The sequence below is a fragment of the Lampris incognitus genome, chromosome 2, assembly GCF_029633865.1.
Source record: "Lampris incognitus isolate fLamInc1 chromosome 2, fLamInc1.hap2, whole genome shotgun sequence".
NCBI classification, from domain to species: Eukaryota; Metazoa; Chordata; class Actinopteri; order Lampriformes; family Lampridae; genus Lampris; species Lampris incognitus.
Window position 1 is genome coordinate 113,557,870 of NC_079212.1, and position 22,430 is coordinate 113,580,299.

General features: G+C 44.0%; 1 protein-coding gene across 1 annotated transcript in view; it reads left to right on the top strand.

The window, feature by feature from the left end:
- LOC130131533 (immunoglobulin-like and fibronectin type III domain-containing protein 1) overlaps window positions 1-22,430 on the top strand; it is a 42,172-nt gene that overhangs the window by 14,783 nt on the left and 4,959 nt on the right. Inside the window, exons 12-14 of the mRNA XM_056301258.1 lie at window positions 4,420-4,561; window positions 4,734-5,027; window positions 5,544-5,843. Of these exons, the coding sequence (XP_056157233.1) occupies window positions 4,420-4,561; window positions 4,734-5,027; window positions 5,544-5,843 (736 nt within the window). The remainder of the gene's footprint in view (window positions 1-4,419; window positions 4,562-4,733; window positions 5,028-5,543; window positions 5,844-22,430) is intronic.

The following is a 22,430-nucleotide window of genomic DNA, read 5'->3' on the forward strand; positions in this document are numbered from 1 at the left end:
CTGGAGACCAGGAGTTGGCACACGAGTTCTGGCTCGCCAACATCGGGGACCCGTGCATCATCGGCCTGGACCTGCTGACCCGCTTGGGAGCCTGTGTTAATTTGTCAGGGGCAACCATCACCCTCAGCACAAAGACCGTGGCACTCAAGTCTGGTCGGGAGAGGAACAGACAGACCCAAAGACTAATGAGCCAGTCGCCAAGCAGGCACACAGCCCCTGTGCTTCTTTGTCCCAGTGGCCCAGACCACTGTCCAAGCCACCCGCCAGTATGCCCACCACCAGTAGCACTGCACCACCCCAACCATTCCTCAACCCTGACCACTGAGCCTGCTGTCCTACCCTCTGCTGAGACGACTGAGGCCATATGCATAGCGCTACCAGTTAAAATGCCTCCTTGATGACTACATGGACATCTTTGTTACTAAAGACTGCAGGCAGAATGGGCTGATCCAGCATGTCATCGAAACTGGCCCTGCCCAGCCCATCTGTCTGCAGCCCCATCGGCCGGCCCTCACTAAGGCACAGGTGGCAAAGGACACAATCCGTGAGATGGCTGCTGCCGGGGTGACTGAGCCCTCCAACAGTCCTCTGGCTGTCTTGGTGAGGATGAAGGACAGCAGCTAGTGGTTCTGTGTAGACTATCAATGCCTTAACACTGTCCCAAAAAAGGACTCTTACAATCTCCCTTGAATCAATGACATCCTCGACCACATTACAGGGTCCAGCTGGTTTAGCTCCCTCTACCCGCGCAGCAGCTACAAGCAGATGGAGAAGGCTCCCGACGCGAGACCAAAGACTGCCGTCACCATGGGGCAGGGTCTGTGGCAGTTCCGCGGAATGCCGTTCAGGCTCTGCAATGTACCAGCTATGTTCAAGTGGTTGATGGACGTACCCTGGAGCCTTTGCATTGTGTACCTCGCCAAAAACTTTGATGGAACCTTGTCCAGCCTGCATGACATCCTCACTGCCATCAGTTTGGCCAGACTGCGGCTGAACCCTGTCAAAGTCTCACCTGGTGACAAGGGAGACAAAGTTCCTGGGCCACATAGTCAGTGTTCGTGGTGTAGCCACTGATGCAGCTAAGGTGGCTGCCATCGAAGACTGGCCAACCCCTGCTATCGTCAGCAAGCTGCAAAGTTTGCTGGGCCTGGCATCATACTACCGTCGTTTCACCCGGGATTTTGTGACCATCACCAGTCTACTCCACCGCTTGACTGACAAGGGCCAGCCATTTGATTGGGACAACGCCTGTGCTGCATCCTTCACCTGACTCAAGGCAGCTCTCACTGAAGCCCCAGTCTTGGCCTACCCCGATGCCCAAAAGTCCTTCATCATGGTCACTGACGCCAGAAATGTGGGGATCGGAGCTGTCTTCTCCTGGCAGAGAGGTGATGGGGAGTGTGCCATGGCCTACTTCAGCTGTGCCATGAGTTGGGCGGAAAAGAACTACTGCGTCACCCAATGCGAGCTGCTGGCAGTGGTTCTGATAGTATGACACTTCCGGCCATCTTTGCATGGCAGCCACTTCCTCATCCACACCGACCATGCCTCACTTACCTGGCTCCTGAACTTTAAGCACCGTGAGGGCCAGGTGGCCCGATGGCCGGAGACCCTAAAGAGTATGACTTTGAAATACAGCATCAGACAGGGCGACATCATGGTAATGCCGATGCGCTCTCCCAGCGCTCTTGTGCAGTATTGGAATGTCGCTACTGCCAGCGGCAAGAGGAGCGGTGCCAGATGACACCAATGGTGGCAGCCATCCAGACCGCCAGCAACAATGAGAGGTGGTTCCCGCTGACCATACAGCAACTAAGGCAGACGTGACCCTGACACTTGTGAGGGGTTAGCTGGAGATGGGGCGGCACCCCGAGTGGACAGAGGTGTCAGTGCTGAGGCCTGAGGTAAAGGCTTACCACTCTCAATGGGGCAACTTTGAGCTCCACTACGGGTTGGTGTACTGGAGGTAGAAAGCTCCTCCTCCTGCAGCTATTGGTGCCCCATGTGCTCTGTCCACAGGTTCTCCAGATGGTCCATGGCTCGGTGGGGGTGTGACACTACGGGAACGCCAAGACTCTCCACTGCCTCAGGGGGCAGTTCTACTAGTCTGGCTGTCAATAAGATGTGGAGCTACATGTGCACTGCTACGACTCCTGCACCACCTAGAAGGGACCAACCCAGCACTCCCATGCCCCACTGCAGCAGTACTTGGTGGGGGCCCCAATGGAGAGAATAGGGGTGGACATCCTTGGGCCTTCCCCTCTCACCGATTCCGGCAACCGCTACGTCCTCATTGTTATGGGCTACTTCACAAAGTGGCCAGAGGTGTATACGGTGCTCGATCAGCGTGCCACCACAACAGCGGAGAGGCTGGTGGAGGAGATGTTTGTCCGCTTTGGAGTTCCTGTTGAGCTCCACAGCAACCAGGGGCCGAACTTCAAGTCCCAGGTCTTCAGTGAGGTCTACCAGCAGCTGGGGGTGAAAAAGACAAGGACGACACTGCTCCATCCTCAAGTTGATGGACTGGTAGAGCGGTTCAACCATACCCTGGCCACCCTGCTTGCCATCCTCACCAGCCAGCACCAGTGGGACTGGGACCACCACCTGCCCCTGGTCCTGTGGTCCTACCGGACTCAGTTCCAGGAGTCCAGCCAGTGCACGCCTGCTGCCCTCATGTTTGGGAGGGAGCTCCAGACACCGGTGGACTTGGGTGTTCCGGGCCCCACCTGAGCCTGAGATTGTCGGGGGAAAAGAAATGGACTACCTCCGGAGACTGAGGGATCGCCTGCAGGTGTTCCAGGACTACACTCACTGGATCCAGGCCAACTCCGGAGTGCAGCAGAAGAGGGCCTATGACACATGGTGCCTTGAACAGGCCTTCGTGCGAGGGGACAAGGAATGGGTTTATCGTCCTATTCGCAAGAAGGGGATTTTCCCCAAGCTTCGCAGCCACTGGCAGGGGCCCGGCGAAGTCATGGGCCAGCTGTCTGAAGTGGTGTACCGGGTACGCATGCCCGGCCAGGGGCGCATGGTGGTGCTGTAACAGGAAAGACTCTCCCCTTACCACCCCTTTGCTCCACCTGCTGTTGGGCCAGGGGTGACAGTAGCACCCCATGTACACCCCAATCAATGTGCCTCTCCCCCAGTTGCACTTCCTGTGAGCCCCAGGTGGCCTCTTCACCAGCAACGGCACCCTGGACATTTGAGGGACTATGTATTGGGTGAAGGGGTCATCAAGGACAATTAACCCCTCAGGTGGGGGCTATGTAGCGACCAGAGAGGGCAGTCACTCTGGCTGTCGGCAGTTCTGAGCTGGGGCAGCACAAGATATTCTGGGACTGTTAATGTACAATTTGTTGTTTTAGTGATGTTGTGTTCATGTTTTGGTTATTGTGGTTGTGTTTGTTTGGGGGGTTCGACTCAGACCAAGTACACAACCATTTTACTGACTGCAGGACCATAACTAAGACTAATGTTTCCAGAAGTGACCTCAGGGAGGGAAACCATTGTTCAGTAGCCATTTTGGGGGCAAATAAAAGAACACTCCCGGGGTCATGTATCAGACATGGGAGCCGCGTTTAAAAATTTTAGATCTCTGCCTCGCCTCCTTCTCCCACACCAGCTAGCCACAATACTGTTCTCATGTTCTAAAATAATCACTTCCTGCCTGTAGCACTACATTGGTGTTTAGCTTCACTACAATTTAGCGATATAAACTGCCAGATAGGAAATGTTAAAGTATAGTACCAGAGGCTTAAAATTGTCATATTTTGAGGAAAATTATTGTACGCAAATCATAAACAAGAAAACAAATAGGCGTACATGTGTTATTTCAGCAAACACGTATTTATTGAGACGAAGGATTTTTTGATACTGCCTAAAAATCTGGCTATATTGTTTAAAAAATAAATTGATGACATAGTACATGATGCGTGGAAGGGGTTAGTCTTTTGGGACTCAATCAAATAAAAATGTCCCAACACTGAAAACAAAATCATAGCAGTTCAATAAAATAAAGGCTTATAATAGCAAACTATAACAAAAGTTCTAGCCTATTCCGTATCTACATGGAAATTAAATAAATGACATACCTTATCAGCCAAATTCTACATTTAGATTTCATTGTGCTCATGAGTCAAGTTCATCACCACAACAAGCATGATTGGCTGAAAAGACGTCACGTGAGAAGAGATGTGTAAACACAGACATAGGATCAATATTTTACTAACCTAATCATGTCGGAAAATGAATTCAAATAAGATAGCCTAGACTGATTATACATACTCATACTAAGTGTGACAAAATGATCAAATTATAGTACATTATGAGAATTTTGGCATTATTGATCATATATTGTACAGAGGTCACTTCCTTTCTAAAGCTAATGATCATTGGGGGTTTTTTTTTTAATCTGACCAGCAAACCAATGAAAATGGGATAAAGATCACCAAAGATGGAGCCTGTCACAAGTTAATTATTGAATGCTGTACAAAGGGCGACACAGCTCTGTATTGCTTTGAAGCAGAAGGACGAAAATCAGAGGCAATACTTAGTGTTCAAGGTAAGAATGGATATTATTGGGTTGAGCTGATAAAAATGTATAAATGCATGAGGAAGAAAATATAAGAATTTCAAATTAGAAATATTAGGATATTCTTCAATATATTGCCTCGACAAGAGGGCTTAACACAAATATTTCTTAAAATGCAACCATTGCTGTTCTTGAATTGAAGACCCACCAAAGATCGACCTTGATGCCCTGGGAAAATTCTCCAAACCAGTCATCATTAGGGTAGGCGAAAATGCCAAATGGAAGTTGCCATTTTCCGGTGGGGGTCCGATGACTCTACAGTGGTACAAGGATGATGATGAGTTACTGAATGGCCTTCATGTCAAGATTGAAACATCAATCGCAGAGAGCCAACTGCGCCTTTCTAAATGCCAAAGGAAGGATAGCGGAGAGGTCAAAATCAAAATCAAGAATGAATTCGGTACTATGGAGGCAGTTTCGAAGCTTATTGTACTTGGTGAGTTAATGAAAAAAGAAATGTCTAGTCTTTTGGTTATGATTTACATTTACTCGTTTAGCAGACACGTTTATCCAAAGAAACTTACAAGTCAGATAAATTTGAGTGTTATTAACAGGAATCATTAATCAATAGTAATCATACCGTATCCAAGGGTGTATGTCATGATGTGAATTGCAGAAAGCAGAGGGGCACAATAGTTGACACTGATGATACTGATGTCTATGAAAGGGTAAATAAATGAGTATGATGAGTACATTAATACAGTAATAACATTACCACAATTACTACTACTACTACTACTATTACTGGCACTACTAGTAGTGCAACAAATATTAATAATGATATAAATACACGTAAAAATACTACAACAATCAACAACAAAAATGGTTGTATTGTATCATTATTTTCATAAGAAGAGATACTTTTTTGTTTTTGCATATTACCAATTTTGTATTTATTATTGTATGTTATTTTTTGGGGATCTGAAAATGTTTATGTTTTCTCTCACAACAGACAAACCGACTCCACCACAAGGACCTGTGGACATTATTGAAAATGCTGTGACATCTGTGGAGTTCAAATGGAAACCCCCAAAGGACAGCGGTGGATGCCAAATGACAAACTACATTATAGAACGGCAACAAGTGGGGCGCAACAAATGGTCAAATCTAGGGGAGATCCCTGGTAACAACCCCAGTTACAAAGATTCAGATGTGGACCCTGGAAGGAGGTACTGTTACCGGATCAGAGCCAAAAATGCAGAGGGAGTCAGTGATTACCTGGAGACAGAAGATATACCAGCTGGTGTACTGCGTAAGGCCACTTGCTTCTCCAGTCTGAGTACTATCATTTTGTAGTTGTTTTGGTGTGAGGACTAATTACGGCTGCTGTCAGATGAATATCTCATATCTCAAAAAATATCCGACTTGTCACAACTTGATTTAATTATTCTATCCCATTATGCAATCATTTTTGAACAGACATTCCTAATAGCATTAATGCCAAGTGTTGGCACTCAGCATTTATCCTCTGCTGTTAAGGCACTTTGTGTTCCCCTTAAAGCCCATTTTGACAGGAGTTTCGCCCTGTCATAGCATCTCTCAACAAAATACCCCATTGAAAGTCTTTATCCGTTATCTGTGAACCAATGTCTCCCATATCCCAGTGACTGATGAATGTCATGTATGTTCATTTTTTTTCTCCCCCTTTTCTCCTCAATTTAATTTGGCCATTACCCCACTCTTCAGAGCCATCCCGGTCGCTGATCCACCTCCTCTGTCAATCCGAGGAGGGCTGCAGACTACCACATGCTTCCTCCGATACATGTGGAATCGCCAGCTGCTTCTTTTTCACCTGACAGTGAGGAGTTTTGCCAGGGGGACGTAGTGCGTGGGAGAATCACGCTATTCCCCCCAAGTCCCCCCCCCCCGAACAGGCGCCCCGACCGACCAGAGGAGGCATTAGTGCAGTGACAAGGACACATACCCACATCTGGCTTCCCACCCGCAGACACAGCCTATTGTGTCTGCAGGGACGTTCAACTAAGCCGGAGGTAACACGGGGATTCGAACCAATGATCCCCACATTGGTAGGCAACAGAATAGACTGGACGCCCCCGTCATGTGTGTATGTTTGCTGTGTGTAGTTGTACCTGTGTACCCATGTGTGAGTGTGTGAAAATATATATAAAACTTTGTTAAAAGAAACACTCAACGGTAGGGAAAGTGGTCAACAAATAAGGAGCAAAATAATCCAGTGAGTCAAGTAAATTCTTTCATATGGCATGAAATGGGCTTGTACTGTCTCACTGTCTCATACAGAATTTACTTGACTCACTGGAATATTAAATATATATTTATACACACACACACACACACACACACACACACACACACACACAAACACACACACATATATATACACTATCAACTCCCATATTTTCGTAATGTGTGTGTGTGGTGTTAGTGTGTGTGTGTGTTAGTTAGTTAGTGTAGATAGCGGGACCGAAAACTAAAGCATTTATGATCCTAATTCTTTTTGGAGGTGGTAGGTATTGTTCCAGAGAGGACCAGAAAAATAGCAGAAAATTAAAATAATTATAATAATTATGCAAAATATGCATTTTCTAAAAATGGCTAAAAACCACTTTTCTCGGCATTTCAGATGATTCTGGGCATTTGGGGGGAGGGAGTTGGAGTGGGGGGGGTTTAGGGGCAGGGGGAAGGCGGTTAGCTGGCAGGATGAAGAGGAGGGAGATTTAGACGGGTGGATAACCAAACCGCTACATTGTAGCGGGGTTCTTCTAGTCCACTCATATATTTTCGTAATGTGTGTGTGTGTGGTGTTAGTGTGTGTGTGTGTGTTAGTTACTGTAGATAGCGGGACCGAAAACTAAAGCACTTATGGTCCTAATTCTTTTTGGAGGTGGTAGGTATTGTCTCAGAGAGTAAGGGAAAAATCCCAGAAAATAAAAATTATGCATAATTATGCATAAATATGCAAAATATGCATTTTTCTAAAAATGGCTAAAAAACCACTTTTCTCGGCACTTCAGATGATTCTTAGCAGCTTTGATTTTTTCACCTATATAAAAAAAAATTTCTGGGACTTAAATGTTTTGGCATTATGCAAAATACTAGAAGAACCCCGCTACAATGTAGCGGTTTGGTTATCCACCCGTCTAAATCGCCCTCCTCTTCATCCTGCCAGCTAATCGCCTTCCCCCTGCCCCTAAACCCCCCCACTCCAACTCCCTCCCCCCAAATGCTCAGAATCATCTGAAATGCCGAGAAAAGTGGTTTTTAGCCATTTTTAGAAAATGCATATTTTGCACAATTATTATAATTATTTTAATGTTCTGCTATTTTTCTGGTCCTCTCTGGAACAATACCTACCACCTCCAAAAAAAATTAGGATCATAAGTGCATTTTTACAAAAATGCATCTACTCATATATTTTCGTAATGTGTGTGTGTGTGTGTGTGGTGTTAGTGTGTGTGTGTTAGTTAGTGTAGATAGCGGGACCGAAAACTAAAGCACTTATGATCCTAATTCTTTTTGGAGGTGGTAGGTATTGTCTCAGAGAGTAAGAGAAAAATCCCAGAAAATTAAAATTATGCATAATTATGCATAAATATGCAAAATATGAATTTTTCTAAAAATGGCTAAAAACCACTTTTCTCGGCATTTCAGATGATTCTGAGCATCTTTGATTTTTTCACTTGCATAAAAAAAAAATCTGGGACTTAGAAATGTTTTGGCATTATGCAAAATATGCATTTTTGCAAAAATGCACTTATGATCCTAATTATTTTTGGAGGTGGTAGATATTGTTCCTGAGAGGACCAGAAAAACAGCAGAAAATTAGAATAATTATAATAATTATGCAAAATATGCATTTTCTAAAAATGGCTTAAAACCACTTTTCTCGGCATTTCAGATGATTCTGAGCATTTGGGGGGAGGGAGTTGGAGTGGGGGGGGGTTTAGGGGCAGGGGGAAGGCGGTTAGCTGGCAGGATGAAGAGGAGGGCGATTTAGACGGGTGGATAACCAAACCGCTACATTGTAGCGGGGTTCTTCTAGTGCAGGGGTCGGGAACCTTTTTGACTGGGAGAGCCATAAAAGCCAAATATTTCTAAATATATTTCATTGAGAGCCATATAGTATTTTTAACGTATAATAAATTAAATATGTGTTACTTTTAATGCGACTTCTGGTGCTGCATGGTTTTGCTGATGGCCTTGTAGTCTGGTTCATACGTGGTGAGGTTGAGCTTCATGCAGGCGTTGAGGCTTCCATCAGTTAAACGTGAGCGTAGGTTGGTCTTAATGTTCCTCATATGCGAGAATGACTGCTCACATGCATATGTAGAGCCAAACATGGTCAATACGGCAATACTCACACGCTGCATTGTGTGGTATGTCACAGGAAGCTCGTTCCAAGTTTTAAGAATCAGCTGGTCTTCAGGTTGAAGATTTTTCATTTCTGTCCACTTGTGTTCCCTCGCCAGCTCTGCTCGCTGTCGCGCAAAACTTTCCAACTCTCCATTAAGTGACTTGAACTTACTCATCCACATGTCTGATGCCTTCAGGTCAGCAACTTCCAGCTCAAAGTCTCCGATAGAGAGCCCGAGGATGCATGTCAGGTCGATTTTGTCTACTGCACACTCATGTGGATGAGTGATGAACTTGAAAAGACCAGTGCGCGCACGAAATTCTCCAAAACGTGCTTTGAATGACTGCAGGAGATTGGACGTAAAGCCAGCTAGCTGCTGGAGATCCAGATGTTGAGTGGAGTCACTTGCTAAGCATGCATCTCTAAATTGTTGCAGTCTTTCAAAGTGCAGAAGACGACCTGTTTCAATGTCCCTGAAAAAGACTTCCAGCTTGCTTTCAAATGCAAACACTGCTTGTTGAAGGGATGAGATTGTATTTCCAATACCTTGCATTTTCACATTGAGCTGGTTCAGATGGCCAGTTATGTCCACGAGATAGTGAAACTGCAGGAGCCAGTCAGTGTTGTCTTGCTCAGGATGCTTGACGCCTTTCATTTCAAGAAAAGTCCGGATTTCACTCAGGCAAGCTGCAAAACGGCTGAGCACCTTCCCCCTTGACAACCAACGCACGTTGCTGTGTAAAAGCAGACCGGGATAATGATTCCGAACTTCTTCTAACAGTGCTTTAAACTGGCGATCATTTAAAACTCGGGCAACAATAAAGTTGACCACTCGAATGACCAGCGACATCACCTCACCAAGCTCCTGGCCACACGTCTGAGCGCAAAGCGCCTTCTGGTGCAGGATGCAATGAAAACTTAGGATGGCTCTCTTTTCATGTTCACGGAGAAGCGCTACAAATCCTTTGTTCTTCCCCAACATACAGGGTGCACCATCAGTACAGACAGAAATAAGTTTATCCATCGGTAGTTTTTTTTCTTTAGCAAACTTCATGAAAGACGTGAATAAATCCTCTCCTCTTGTTGTCCCTTTCATTGGCGAAACAGCCAAGCTTTCCCCACACAGTGTGTCACCTGCAGCATACCTGGCAATTATACTGCACTGAGATAGATGGCTAACATCTGTTGACTCATCTAACGCGAGAGAAAAGTATGTCCCGGCGTTTATGTCCTTAATTTGTGTTTCCTCGACTTGATTTGCCATCATGATGCTACGATCGTGCACAGTTCTTGCTGACAGGGGCATGTCTTTTATTCGTTTGATTATCTTGTCTTTATTTGGGAAGTCATCAAGCAGTTCATTGGCCACATCAAGCATGAATGTTTTGGCATACTCGCCATCTGTGAATGACTTTCCATTCCTTACTATTGCCAAAGCACCCGCAAAGCTAGCGGAATTCCCGTCACCTTGCTTGGTCCACACACGTAGTTGCTGCTGACTCGTCTGCACTCTCCGCTGTAGCTCCTCGCATGCCCTTTTCCTGCTGTCCCCCGCTGGATATTTCGATGCAAATGAAGCATGGTGCGTATCGAAGTGCCGCTTTATATTTGACCGTTTCATCGATGCAATTTTATCATCGCATATTAGACATACCGCAGATCCTGCTCTCTCCACAAATGCAAATTCCTCTGTGCACGCAGCCTGGAATGCACGGTAATCATCATCTTTTTTTCTTTTCGCCATCTTTTCCGTTACAAGGGTTGAAGCGGATAAACTAGTTGGCTATCTGATAAAATTGATTTCTTCACCTTTACAATGACCCGGACATGCTCGCGAGCCATTGGTTCCTGACCCGACCCACGGGTGACCCGTGAAATTCATCTTCAAAACTAATTTCTGTTTACTTTAAAATGACACAGTATTATTAAGAAATATCACAAGTATTTTAAAATCAGTTCCAAACGGATTTTTTTTTAAAATTATTTTTCAACTCAAAATTGTCTGGAAGCCATATGCCGTCACCCGAAGAGCCATATATGGCTCGCGAGCCATAGGTTCCCGACCACTGTTCTAGTGTATATATAACATTCACAAATGCCTAGACTCGCTAGCCCTTGGCTAATGGGCCCTTTAGTTGACTAGTTAGCACAGCGCCCATGGGCCAGATTACCGGGATTTGATTCCCGGCTGCGTCAGGCGAGCTGGTGTCAGAAGTGGGATGGTGAGACCGTGAGGCCATCAGAAGCAGGTGCTTCCAGAGGCATGAGGGAGCTGATATGCTGAAGCATGGGGACGCGCTTCCCCAAAGGAGGGGGGTAGTGTAACAACAACAGATGCCTAGACTCACTAGCCCTTGGCTAACAGGTCCGACCCTTTAGTTGACTGGTTAGTGCAGTTGCCCGTGGTTCGTGCTATCTGGGTTTGATTTCTGGCTGCTGCGGGTTCGCGGTTGCCCCCTGAATTCACTACATTGGTGTCAAAAGTGGGATGGTGAGACCGTGAGGCCATTGCAGTATGATTATCAGCTCCTATAGGCACATACAGCTGAGTATCATCAGCATAGCAATGTAAATTTATTCCATAACTGCATATGATTTGGCCAAGAGATGAAATATAAAGAGAGAAAAGTAGAGTGCCAACAACTGAGCCCTAAGTGTCTGGGTAGCGTAGCAGTCTATTCCGTTGCCTACTAACACGGGGATCGCCGGTTCAAATCCCCGTGTTACCTCCGGCTTGGTCGGGTGTCCCTACAGACACAACTGGCCGTGTCTGCGGATGGGAAGCCGGATGTGGGTATGTGTCCTGGTCGCTGCACTAGCACCTCCTCTGGTCCGTCAGGGCGCCTGTTCAGGGAGGAGGGGGAACTGGGGGGAATAGCGTGATCCTCCCATGCGTTACGTCCCCTGGTGAAACTCCTCACTGTCAGGTGAAAAGATGCAGCTGGCGACTCCACATGTGTCAGAGGAGGCATGTGGTAGTCTGCAGCTTTCCCCGGATCAGCAGGGGGGGTGTAGCAGCAACTGGGATGGCTCGGATGAATGGAGTAATTGGCCAGATACACTGGAGAGAAAAAGGGGGAAAATTCGTCCATCCATCCATTATCCAAACCGCTTAGCCTGCTCTCAGGGTCGCGGGGATGCTGGAGCCTATCCTAACAGTCATTGGGCGGCAGGTGGGGAAACACCCTGGACAGGCTGCCAGGCCATCACAGGGCATCACTTAATCTGAAGTCAAAAAATGCAAAACAGTTTGTTATGAAACTGAGGAATAAAGTCAAACAAGCAAATTCAAAACAAAACAAAAACAAGCAAGGGAAGTTAAAAAAAAAGCACTGAGCCCCGAGGTATACCATATTTAACATCAGAGAATTTCGATGTAATATTACTATAACAGACACAATGTGTTCTTCCAGAAAAGTAGGACTTAAGCCAAGAGAGAGCTAAGCCAGAGACAACAAAATTACAATTCAATCTAATAGTACACAGTCAAAGGCTGCACTGAGGGCCAGTAGTAGAAGCACAGAAGTGAAATAGGAGTCCATAGCTCATAAAAGATAGTTCACCACTCTGGTCAGAACAGTTTCAGTGGCGTGAAAGGCCCTGAAAGCCAGTTGAAATGGTTCATATTGATGGTTTTCTTCTATATGGGTCGAAAGTTGTTGATACACAACTCTCTCTAGAAGTCTCTCTCTACTAGTCAGTCCAGAAAGACCACCAGTATGTAGCTTAGGAGAAAGGAAGACATGCATGCATTCAACTCATTGCATTTCTGTTCCAAATTATAGTCTGTCTTTATAGATGTCATACTGAACAGTAAGATTTTTTTTCGCCATCTGTGTTAACCCTTGCGACACTCTCTTTCTTCTACTCTGACCAGCGTGGCACATCTCAACAGAGATCTTTTCTTACCAGAGACCATCTTCACCTTAGTGGATGCAATGGCATTGATAACATCTGTAATTTTATAATTGAAATTATCTACAAGCTCATTGACTGAGACCCAAGAGGGGTGGGTGTGGGAAAAAAAAGCCTGAATAAATATTTCACTGGTGCTTTCAATGATATGCCATTTTGTGATTACCTCTGTGTGAACATTTGTGTGCACGGAGATAGTACTCAAAGAAAACACAGGAATAATCAGAGAGAGCAATATCAGTCACCATAACCTTAGAAATGTGCATACACTTGGAGATAATTACATCCAGAGTGTGCCCCTTGTTGTGTGTGAGCTCCGTCACATGCTGAGTCAGTCCAGTTATCTAGAACACAACACAGTTCTTTAGTACTTCTGTCCTGGGGGCAGTCCACAGGGCTGTTTAAATCACCAGATATAACTACAGTTAAAGTCAATACAGATTATAGACAGCAGTTCAGTGAAGTCAGCAAAATAGTTTAGGTTATATTTAGGTGACTTATATTTAGAAATATAACTTGAAAAGAGGAATTCATCTGAAGAGCCACATATTCAAAAGAAGCAACATTTCCATAAGATATATTCTTGCATTGAAGCAAATCATTAAACAAAATGGCAACCTCAGCTCCACCTTATGCTTTCTGGTTTCGCTCACAAAACTGAAGTTGGTAGGGGTTGACTCAATAAGTTACGCTGTTACCTTAGTCTAACCAAGTTTCAGTTAAACACATAAAATTGAGATTGTGTTTGATGATAAAATCATTTATTAAAAATGTTTTTCCTACCAAAGACCTGATGTTTAGTAATACTAAATTTAATGTTAAAAGTATTATCTGCTCAATTTTTTTGCGACAGGCTGTGGCTGCTGGTATATGACTGGAATCAGATTAGATAAAGAAGCTGTGCGCTTTGAGTACACTTTGTTCTTCCTGAAGCTGGTCAAAACAGGAATTGCAGACCTTGGAGCTGCTTCTCGCTGTCTGGGATGGGCTGTATCAGCAGCATTAGGTTCATATCCAGTAAGCAGACAGAGACTTGAGCTGAAAGGGGGGGGGGGGTAAGAACCCTGTCGGTCCTAGTAGTCAGCATGCCGTGTAATGCTGACTGCATAGAGATTTCCCTTGGTTTGCTTGGTTAAGCGGGAACTTTTGGTGCCACATAGTAACATCTTGTCAATCCCTTTTATCTGCATCCTTAGCTTGTTTGAGATAACTCTGAGAGGAGGGGGGGGTGCTCCATGGTGTTGTCCTTGTCCTGGGTAGAAAAGATTGCTCTACTTTTCCCAGAAGTTCCTGACCCTTTATACCAGCAGTGGGATGCTGGAGGCCATAGGTTAAGTTGGCAGTAAGCATGTGGACCCCCATTCTGCTTAAATGAACCCCATCCATTCTGAAACGGTTCCGTTGCTCCCAGAACAGACTTAAGTTCTCAATGAAGCTCAGTTTTTGAGCAGTGCATGCAGAGGAAAGTTGGGTATTTAATGCCAGCAAGTGGCTGAAATGTTCAATTCCTTTCCCTAAAGTGGGGATTAGACCTGACACAAATATCTGAGCTGGGACTTGTTGTAGAATGTCCATTAGGTGTATGAAGTCCATTTTTAACATTTCTGAGTCATGTTTCATTCCGGGAGGAATGTAATTTCTTCCAACATGCACAATAGGTGTGTCTGTGCCCGGATGGTCCGATAACACTTGCGTTTGGACCATATCGCAAACCTTAGCATTGGGTAGACAGACAGTTTTCAAATCTTTGCTTTTAACATTTATTATATGGTTACTTATCAGCAGTCTTTGGTTTGATGTCTTGTCTGGCTTGGTTGACTTCTTTTTCGAATGTCCAGTGCATGTTCTGCTGTGATCCTATCTCTTTTGATGATGTGACATTAGCTTTAGTGGCTACTGATCTGTTGTTTACCTCCAGGTGCCACCGAGATGCTCCTGTATCACGGGCTGTGGCTACATGGGTCTAGGCGTTAGCCTCTGAGCTAGTGAAGCTAATGCTAGCTGTGGTATTACCACTGCGCTAACTGACAGGCAGCTCATCCAAAACAATATCTCTCTTATTTTACCCCTGACAATGTCTGTCCAGAGCTCAGGGTTTGACACTGAGGGTTTAACAGGTCTTTGGCCTTGCTCTCCAGTTTAGTCAATAACAAATATCCAGATCCGGATATTTGCCAGCGGGTTCGGGCCAGACCAGGGAATATAGTCATTGGCTCATTAAGTCTGAAAGCTGCTCTGCAATGCACCTCATGTCCCTGGTTCTGATTGTCAGCCCCTTCAGGACATCAGCTTGGGAAGCAGCAATCAGAGTGTCAATAATTGTTTCATCCTCTTGTATTTTGTAGAGCATAGAGATTCTTTTTTTCAAGCTCTTTGATTTTCTGGCTGAGCGTGGCACAGCTTGTGCATTCAGTAGAGGGACAAGAGATGGGAGGCATTTTTCCCAAAGCAAAACAAAGCCTTCTGATGCTCTCTTCAACGTTCACTGAATAGGATCACTATTTACTGTTATTTCATATCTCTGCTATTGTATTGTCACAATATACACTGAATAGGATCACTGTATGCTGTTATTTCAGGTTTATCCTATCGTACTCATAATATTCACTAAATAGGATCACTATTTGCTGTTATTTCAGGTCTCCTATTGTACTCACAACTTTCTTCAACTTGTTTCTGTCAAATTGTTTCCTGACATTCAATTGACATTATCATTATTTCATTTGTCAATGGGTCGTCACCCCTAAGTAAACATCATTACCTCCCTGAACAGGATCACTGTTTGCTGTTATTTCAGGTCTCTCCTATTGTACTGTACAACTACCTTCAACTTGATTCAGTCAAGTTGTTTCCTGACTTTCAATTGACATTTTTCATTATCTAATTTGTTAATGGGTCGTCACCCGTAAGTGAATGTCACTACCTTCAGACATCTTTCTGTCAGACATCTTTTGAAGCCTCACTCTACTTAACATATTCCAGCGCCTCAAACGTTGATTTATCCACATTGATTCCTCACATTCCATGACCAGAAGTGAAAACAACATGGACAGACAGTCTCTTCTCTTCAAAGAGATGAAATCTGAAAACTCAATGAAAACCGTGGTCACTTATACAAATAATCTAGTTGCTAGATTTGAGTACTGCTTGTGAAGTTGGAAAACTTGGAAAATCAAAAAGCAAACTGGAGAGCAAGAGCAAAAGTGTCTGCATGGGCAGGAGCAAAACAATTCAAAGAACCATCCAAAGTATACTCCCAGCTGCAAAGTAACAAAGGAACAACATCAGACCAACCCACAGCAGAGACCGAGCGATACTGGAAGAGGATATATGGGGAAAGGAGGCATCGCATATCTATGCCCAGTGGGTGGTGGACCTAAGAGCAGACCACAGTAACAGCCCAAAACAAGAACCAGTTATCATCACAGTGGCTGACATCCAACAATGCATCTCAAGCATTAAGAGCTGGACTGCACAAGGCCTTGACATGATTCATACCTGCTTGGTTGAAGAAGCTAACGGCAATCCATGAATGCCTGGTGACAGATGAACAAGCTGCTAACATTAGGGTCTCACTCTGACTGGCTAACACAGGGGAGAACAATACCCATACCGGTCGATAACCTGCCTCTCCACAACATGGAAAATCCTTTCAGGCATCATAGCAGCTAAGATGAAAGGGCACATGAGTCAATACATGAGCAAAATTCAGAGAGGAATTGGGAACAACACCAGAGGGTCACAGTATCAGCTACTGGTTGATAGAGCGGTCACTCAAGACTCTAAGACCAGACAGACCAACCTGAGCACAGCCTTGACTGACAACAACAAAGCCTATTATTCAATACCCCACACAAGGTTACTAAACTGCTTGGCACTATACAAAGCCAACAGGACACTAATAGCCTTCATCAAGAAACCAATGCGGCAGTGGAAAACACTAGAGGCCAATTTCCAGACAATCACACGGGTAACCATCAAATTTGGCATATACCAAGGTGATGCACTATCCCCACTGGTGTTCTGCATAGGCCTGAACCCCCTCCGTCAGATCATCGCAAAGAGCGGATATGGACACAGGTTCAGAAGTGGCATTACCATCAGCCAGCCACAGCCTATTCATGGATGACATCAAGCTGTATGCCAGGAATGAGACATTAACTCGCTGATCCACCTCACCAGGATCTACAGCAATGACATCGGGATGTCATTCAGACTGGACAAATGTTGTTGAATGGTCACAAAAAATGGAAAGGTGGTGAGGACTGATGGCAGAATAACAGACATACAGAACAGTTACAAGTACCTGGATATTCCACAGGCAAATGGAAACCACGAGGAGGGAACAAGGAGGTCAGCTACAGCCAAATACCTCCAGAGAGTGAGGCAGGGCCTCGGGAGCCAGCTCAATGGGAAAAATAAGATCCAAGCCATCAACAGATATGCCCTACCAGTCATCAGATATCCGACTGGAATAATAAGCTGGCCAATGGAGAACGTAAAGGCGACATATATCAGGGCATGGAAACTCCTCACAATGCGCACAGGGTTCCAGCCAAAGTCCAGCAGCCCGAGACCATACGATAAGCAGAAAGGTGGGGGCTGAGGGTAAGCGAATGTCAGAGCCACTATCCAGGATGAAACAGAACATCCACGAGTACATCAGAAAACGAGCCCCCCAGGACGAACTGCTGAGTACCTCAGGCAGCAGAAGATAGAGAATGCAGAGGAGGTATCATGGAAGACTAAGCACTAGAAAAGGCTGGATGAAGGACAGCACAGAGGCTCTGATCATAGTAGCACAAGAACAGGGACTCAGCACCAGATTGGTTGAGGCAGGGGTCTACCAAACCAGACGAGACCCAAGATGCAGGCTGTGCAAAGGTTGCACCTGAGATAGTCCAATACTTAGTAGTAGAGTGAAAAATGCTAGCTGGGAAAGCATTCAGTGAAAGGTATAACCAAGTGGCTGGGATAGCGCACAGGGAAATATGTACTGAATACAGACTGGAAGGCCTCAAGTTCAAATGGGAGACAGGAGAATAGCAGAGCTAAGATCCTGTGCGACTTGGTACTGGCTAACCAACCAGACATTGTGGTGGTCGACAAGCAATAGAAGGCAGCAGTAGTGATTGACGTAGCAATCCCAAGCGATGGCAACGCCAGGAAGAAAGAGCATGAGAAGCTATAGAAATACCAAGAGCTGAAGGAAGAACTAGATCAGATGTGGAAGGTGAAATCCACAGTATTCCCAGTGGTAATAGGAGCACTAGGGGCCAAACTGGGAGAGTGGCTCCAGCAGATTCCAGGAACAACATATGAAGTCTGTCCAGAAGAGTGCAGTCCTAGGAACAGCTAAGATACTGTGCAGAACCCTCAAACTCCCAGGCCTTTGATAAAGGATCTGAGCTTGAGGAAGACACACACCACCCGAAAAAGGGTGAGAGGGAGATATATATGTTCTATAACCCTCATGTGCCCTGCATGAACCGACAGACAAATAACTCATCCCCCAATCACCACGATGATGACGACATTCAGTTCAACTTCCATTAATGGTGAACTAGAGGTAGGATAAAACTGAAAAGATACAATACCATGAATGTATGTAAACTGTACATAAATAAAATGTGCATCAGATATGTTGAAGTCTAAAACAAAGCTGATGTGTAAACATATGCATATGTGTATAAACATAATAAAATCTAATATTTTGTCCACAAAAGGGAAACAATAAATGAAATAAAGACTCACTGAGGTATAAGCTACAAACATATGAATAAACGACTAAGGTAGGTATTAAAGGTAAGTATTTTAAACACATTCAAATTGTGTTTTATAACCAACAATTAAAGTTTAGCTGACGCTCATGTCCGTACAATATCAGCAAACACACACAATGCACAATACACTAATACAATATAAAATGTCATCCAAGCTCAAAATGACAATAGATAATATTAGATAGGGATCTAGATGTTAACTTAACCCTTAACCTACCGCCAGTACTCTCAAAGGTTGAAATGTAGCAGGATGTCCGTGAATACTGAAGCCATGAGGAGATGATCTGCCATGCTCTCGCTTACTCTCTATACCTACTGCGAACTACCGCGAGATTATCTTGTTCCCGCGAGACTTCACGAGATGACATCATCAGTACTGAGGTCTCTTAAAGAGACAGTACATACTGAAATGGGGACTTCTCAACTACTGACACAACTATATATATATATATATATATATATATATATATATATATATATATATATATATATATATACACACATATATATAAATCTCACACCACCCAAAAAAGGACAGTATAACTGAGCCAAGCCTTTTGTGTGGTGACGTCTGGTTTTTTCTTCTTCTATATGCTCACAGTAGTCAGTAGAAACAAACTCCTAAAGGTCACTCATGCAGCTACTCCCATTTTACCTGATCATATCCTCGCTTCTTTAATATGGAAAGTAAACATTATTGCACATGACCCCGATCACCCACTTCATCAAAACGTCACCCTCCTCCCTTCTGACCATAAATATAAGACATCCACGTGCAATAGGGTCGATATTAGTAAAAGCTTTGCCCCATCTGGTATCCACACATTTGATAACCATCCCCCCCAGCAATAGCTAACCAACACAGCCTTATGTCTCTATAATGTTAATGTCTTGTAATGTAATGTCAGTGTGTACTGTTTAATGTCTGATTTACTGTTATGTCTCTGTTAGCTCACTTGTATTTCTGTAAAACAGTGTCATGTCTAACTTACTGTACTGCATGCCTGTCAATTTGTATGTATTGTTTTGCTACTTGCAGTAACTGTGAAAAATAATTTTCTCTCTCAGGACAGTAAAGATTCAGATTCTTTGCTAACTACAAGTAAAAATCTAAAATGTACATAAAGAAAATTTACATGTTTTTCAACACTCAAAAGTAAAACAAGGGGAAGCTTTAACTACCAAAGTATTAGACGATGAAGAGGAGGTGTACATTCTATGAGTTTGGGTGGTCCTCCATTGTGAGTTGTGGGGTTTTTTTTCTCTCCAAAATCCAGTTCATTTCCAAAATCAACACAAGAAAAGAAAGGTACCGAAGCAAGTTGAATTTTGACACAAGAAGGGTTTTTCTTTCAAATTACATGAACTGAAAGCAGCAGTCTTGCCATGGATACTCAAACCAGCTGATAAAATCTCTGAAGGTAATTTACCCATTTCAGTTGAGATGACCCTCAACAAGGCTTTAATTTTTGATTCCTCCCAATGTGCCGCTCACTTGTCTTCACGATGCTGGCTCCATGTGTGGTCTCCAGTTGTGAATGTGTTTAAACAAGTGTTTAATGAGTGTCAACAATGGTATTTCCTAAAAGTTACGTCGTAATTGTGAAAGGATAGCTTGTGTAGAAAAGCATATGTATTAGTGTATCAATAGCCTCTATAGGCAGGATTTATTTTTCTAATTTGTATCAATTTGCTCTGGACATTATTCTGATCTATATACACTTACACTAAAGGCGTTTTTACACAGAGATCCCGCAACATTGCTGTAATGAAGACCTTTCTTTACATCTTTCTTTTTTTTTAACTCTGAACCAGGGGCGGCTCTAGGATTTTTCTAAAGTAGGGGGCATATAGGGGCTACATTTTACACAGAGGGCCAAGAATATGTCCAACATCCATGCACAATTCCTTATTCAGTAAGGTGTATTTCACTGGTCATTCCTTGTTTGCTGTTGGTTCTATAGCTTTGAGCAAAGAGGCACATCATTGAATATATTTTGCAAAGTGTGCCTTGTTCAAGCACATTGTGTACTTCCAAAAAACTTAGAAAATAAACAAACATTCTTCATTTCCATTTTTATTTCATCTTAAACTAGGGTGCATAGAAAACATACTAGGAAATGTCTGGAAAAAAAGCAAATGAAATAAGACTTATTTAACTCTTACTCAATTTTTATGCACCTCCTTTTCCATAACCCGACTGTCATCATGACATACACAAAAAGTAATTACCTAAATGCTGATCGAGAAGCAGCCTATCTAATTTATATTCTGCTCACTACAATAGCAGTATGAAAACAATAGCTTACCAGCAGGTCCTACAGCAGCAGAATAACTGCTTGGTGACTGAGACGAGAAGTTCTGCAGATGATGGTTCTGCTCCAACCTCACTCTGACTAACTTCATCTGAATCCGAGTCATCCAAGTTTGCAGCTAAAACACAAATACACGTCACAAAAATCCATACTCGTATTCAGATAAATCATGCCATCTGACACCTATACCACAACTCTTAGTAAAAATTTTAAAGAAAAGACTTTTGCTTGAAATTCGATGAGAGCTCTGGTAGACATGGGAATGCACTGCTCAGACTCGTCACCATAAGGGACAAGAATTCGGGTATTTGCTTAAATAATCTCACATCAGTATGTCAATTTGTGAACTTCAGTGTCATTTTATACAGAATGCAGTTATTTATTACCTGTTGTCATTATCTTGCTCTGCCAAAAATGTTTTTTGACCTGGTGAAGAGCGATTGGAGCTGCCCTACTCTTGGCTGACTCCTGCTGGACTCTCTGTTGCTCTCTCTCTCTGCTCTAATACTGCTCTGATTCATTTTGGCCGGCTGGCTGGCTGGATGTCTTTTTGGCTAAAAAAAAAACATTGAATGCCCGCCTGTCCCTTTCTTTTCATTCTTTCTATCTCTGACAAACATTATAGTTAACACAAAAATGCAAATTACTAAGCACTGCATGGAATAACATTGGTGGCATGCTGAATCCAAGCCGGGACTCACTCATCATACCTTTTCAAGTGGGCGATCATATATTTCCCTATTTCTGAAAGTGTCTGGGACGCAGCATTAGTTTCATTCACTTACCAATGACTGTGGCATGACTGAAACGTTATTTCACAAATAAGAAGTGTCTTTCAGATGGTGAGCACGTGGTTGTAATTTAGGTTAACAGAGAGACAAACCTAAATTAGCTAGCAACGGTATGTGAGAACGAGCTAACGTTAGCCAGCAAGCTACAGTGCATTCCAGCAAGAGTAGTTAACTAACTAGTGACGTAGTAGCTTGCTGCTACCTAATGTTGAACAATCCTAAATTCATTGACTGAAGCAAGTAAACCCTTTTTCACACATTAACGCGAACTAAATTGGGGAATCGTAACTGATCATTAAATTGCTGTGGTGGACATGAAGCAGCGTGCCAATAATCGTTTCAGCTCTACGTGCAGTCAGTCTCATGCCGCAGCAAGTCACATCGGAAATACCAGCTTCCCGCCTCTGCCGCGTTCATGTCACACCGGAATAACCAGCTCCCACTTATAATTACAATTCTCATTAACATCCAAGCTGCATCCAAGTCCTAAACATGTGAATTTTTCCCATTACTACCTTCTCTCCCACACTATAGTTACAAGAAATGTTTGAGGTGCCACAGATTGTAGCATTTACCCATCCGTAAAGAGTAAAGCGACAAGTGACAGTACAGGGGCACTTCAGGGGCCAATCAGATTTCAGCTGAGGCCAGTGCTCCTCTGGCCCCGCCTCTGGATCCGCCCATGCTCTGAACCAAAAAAGG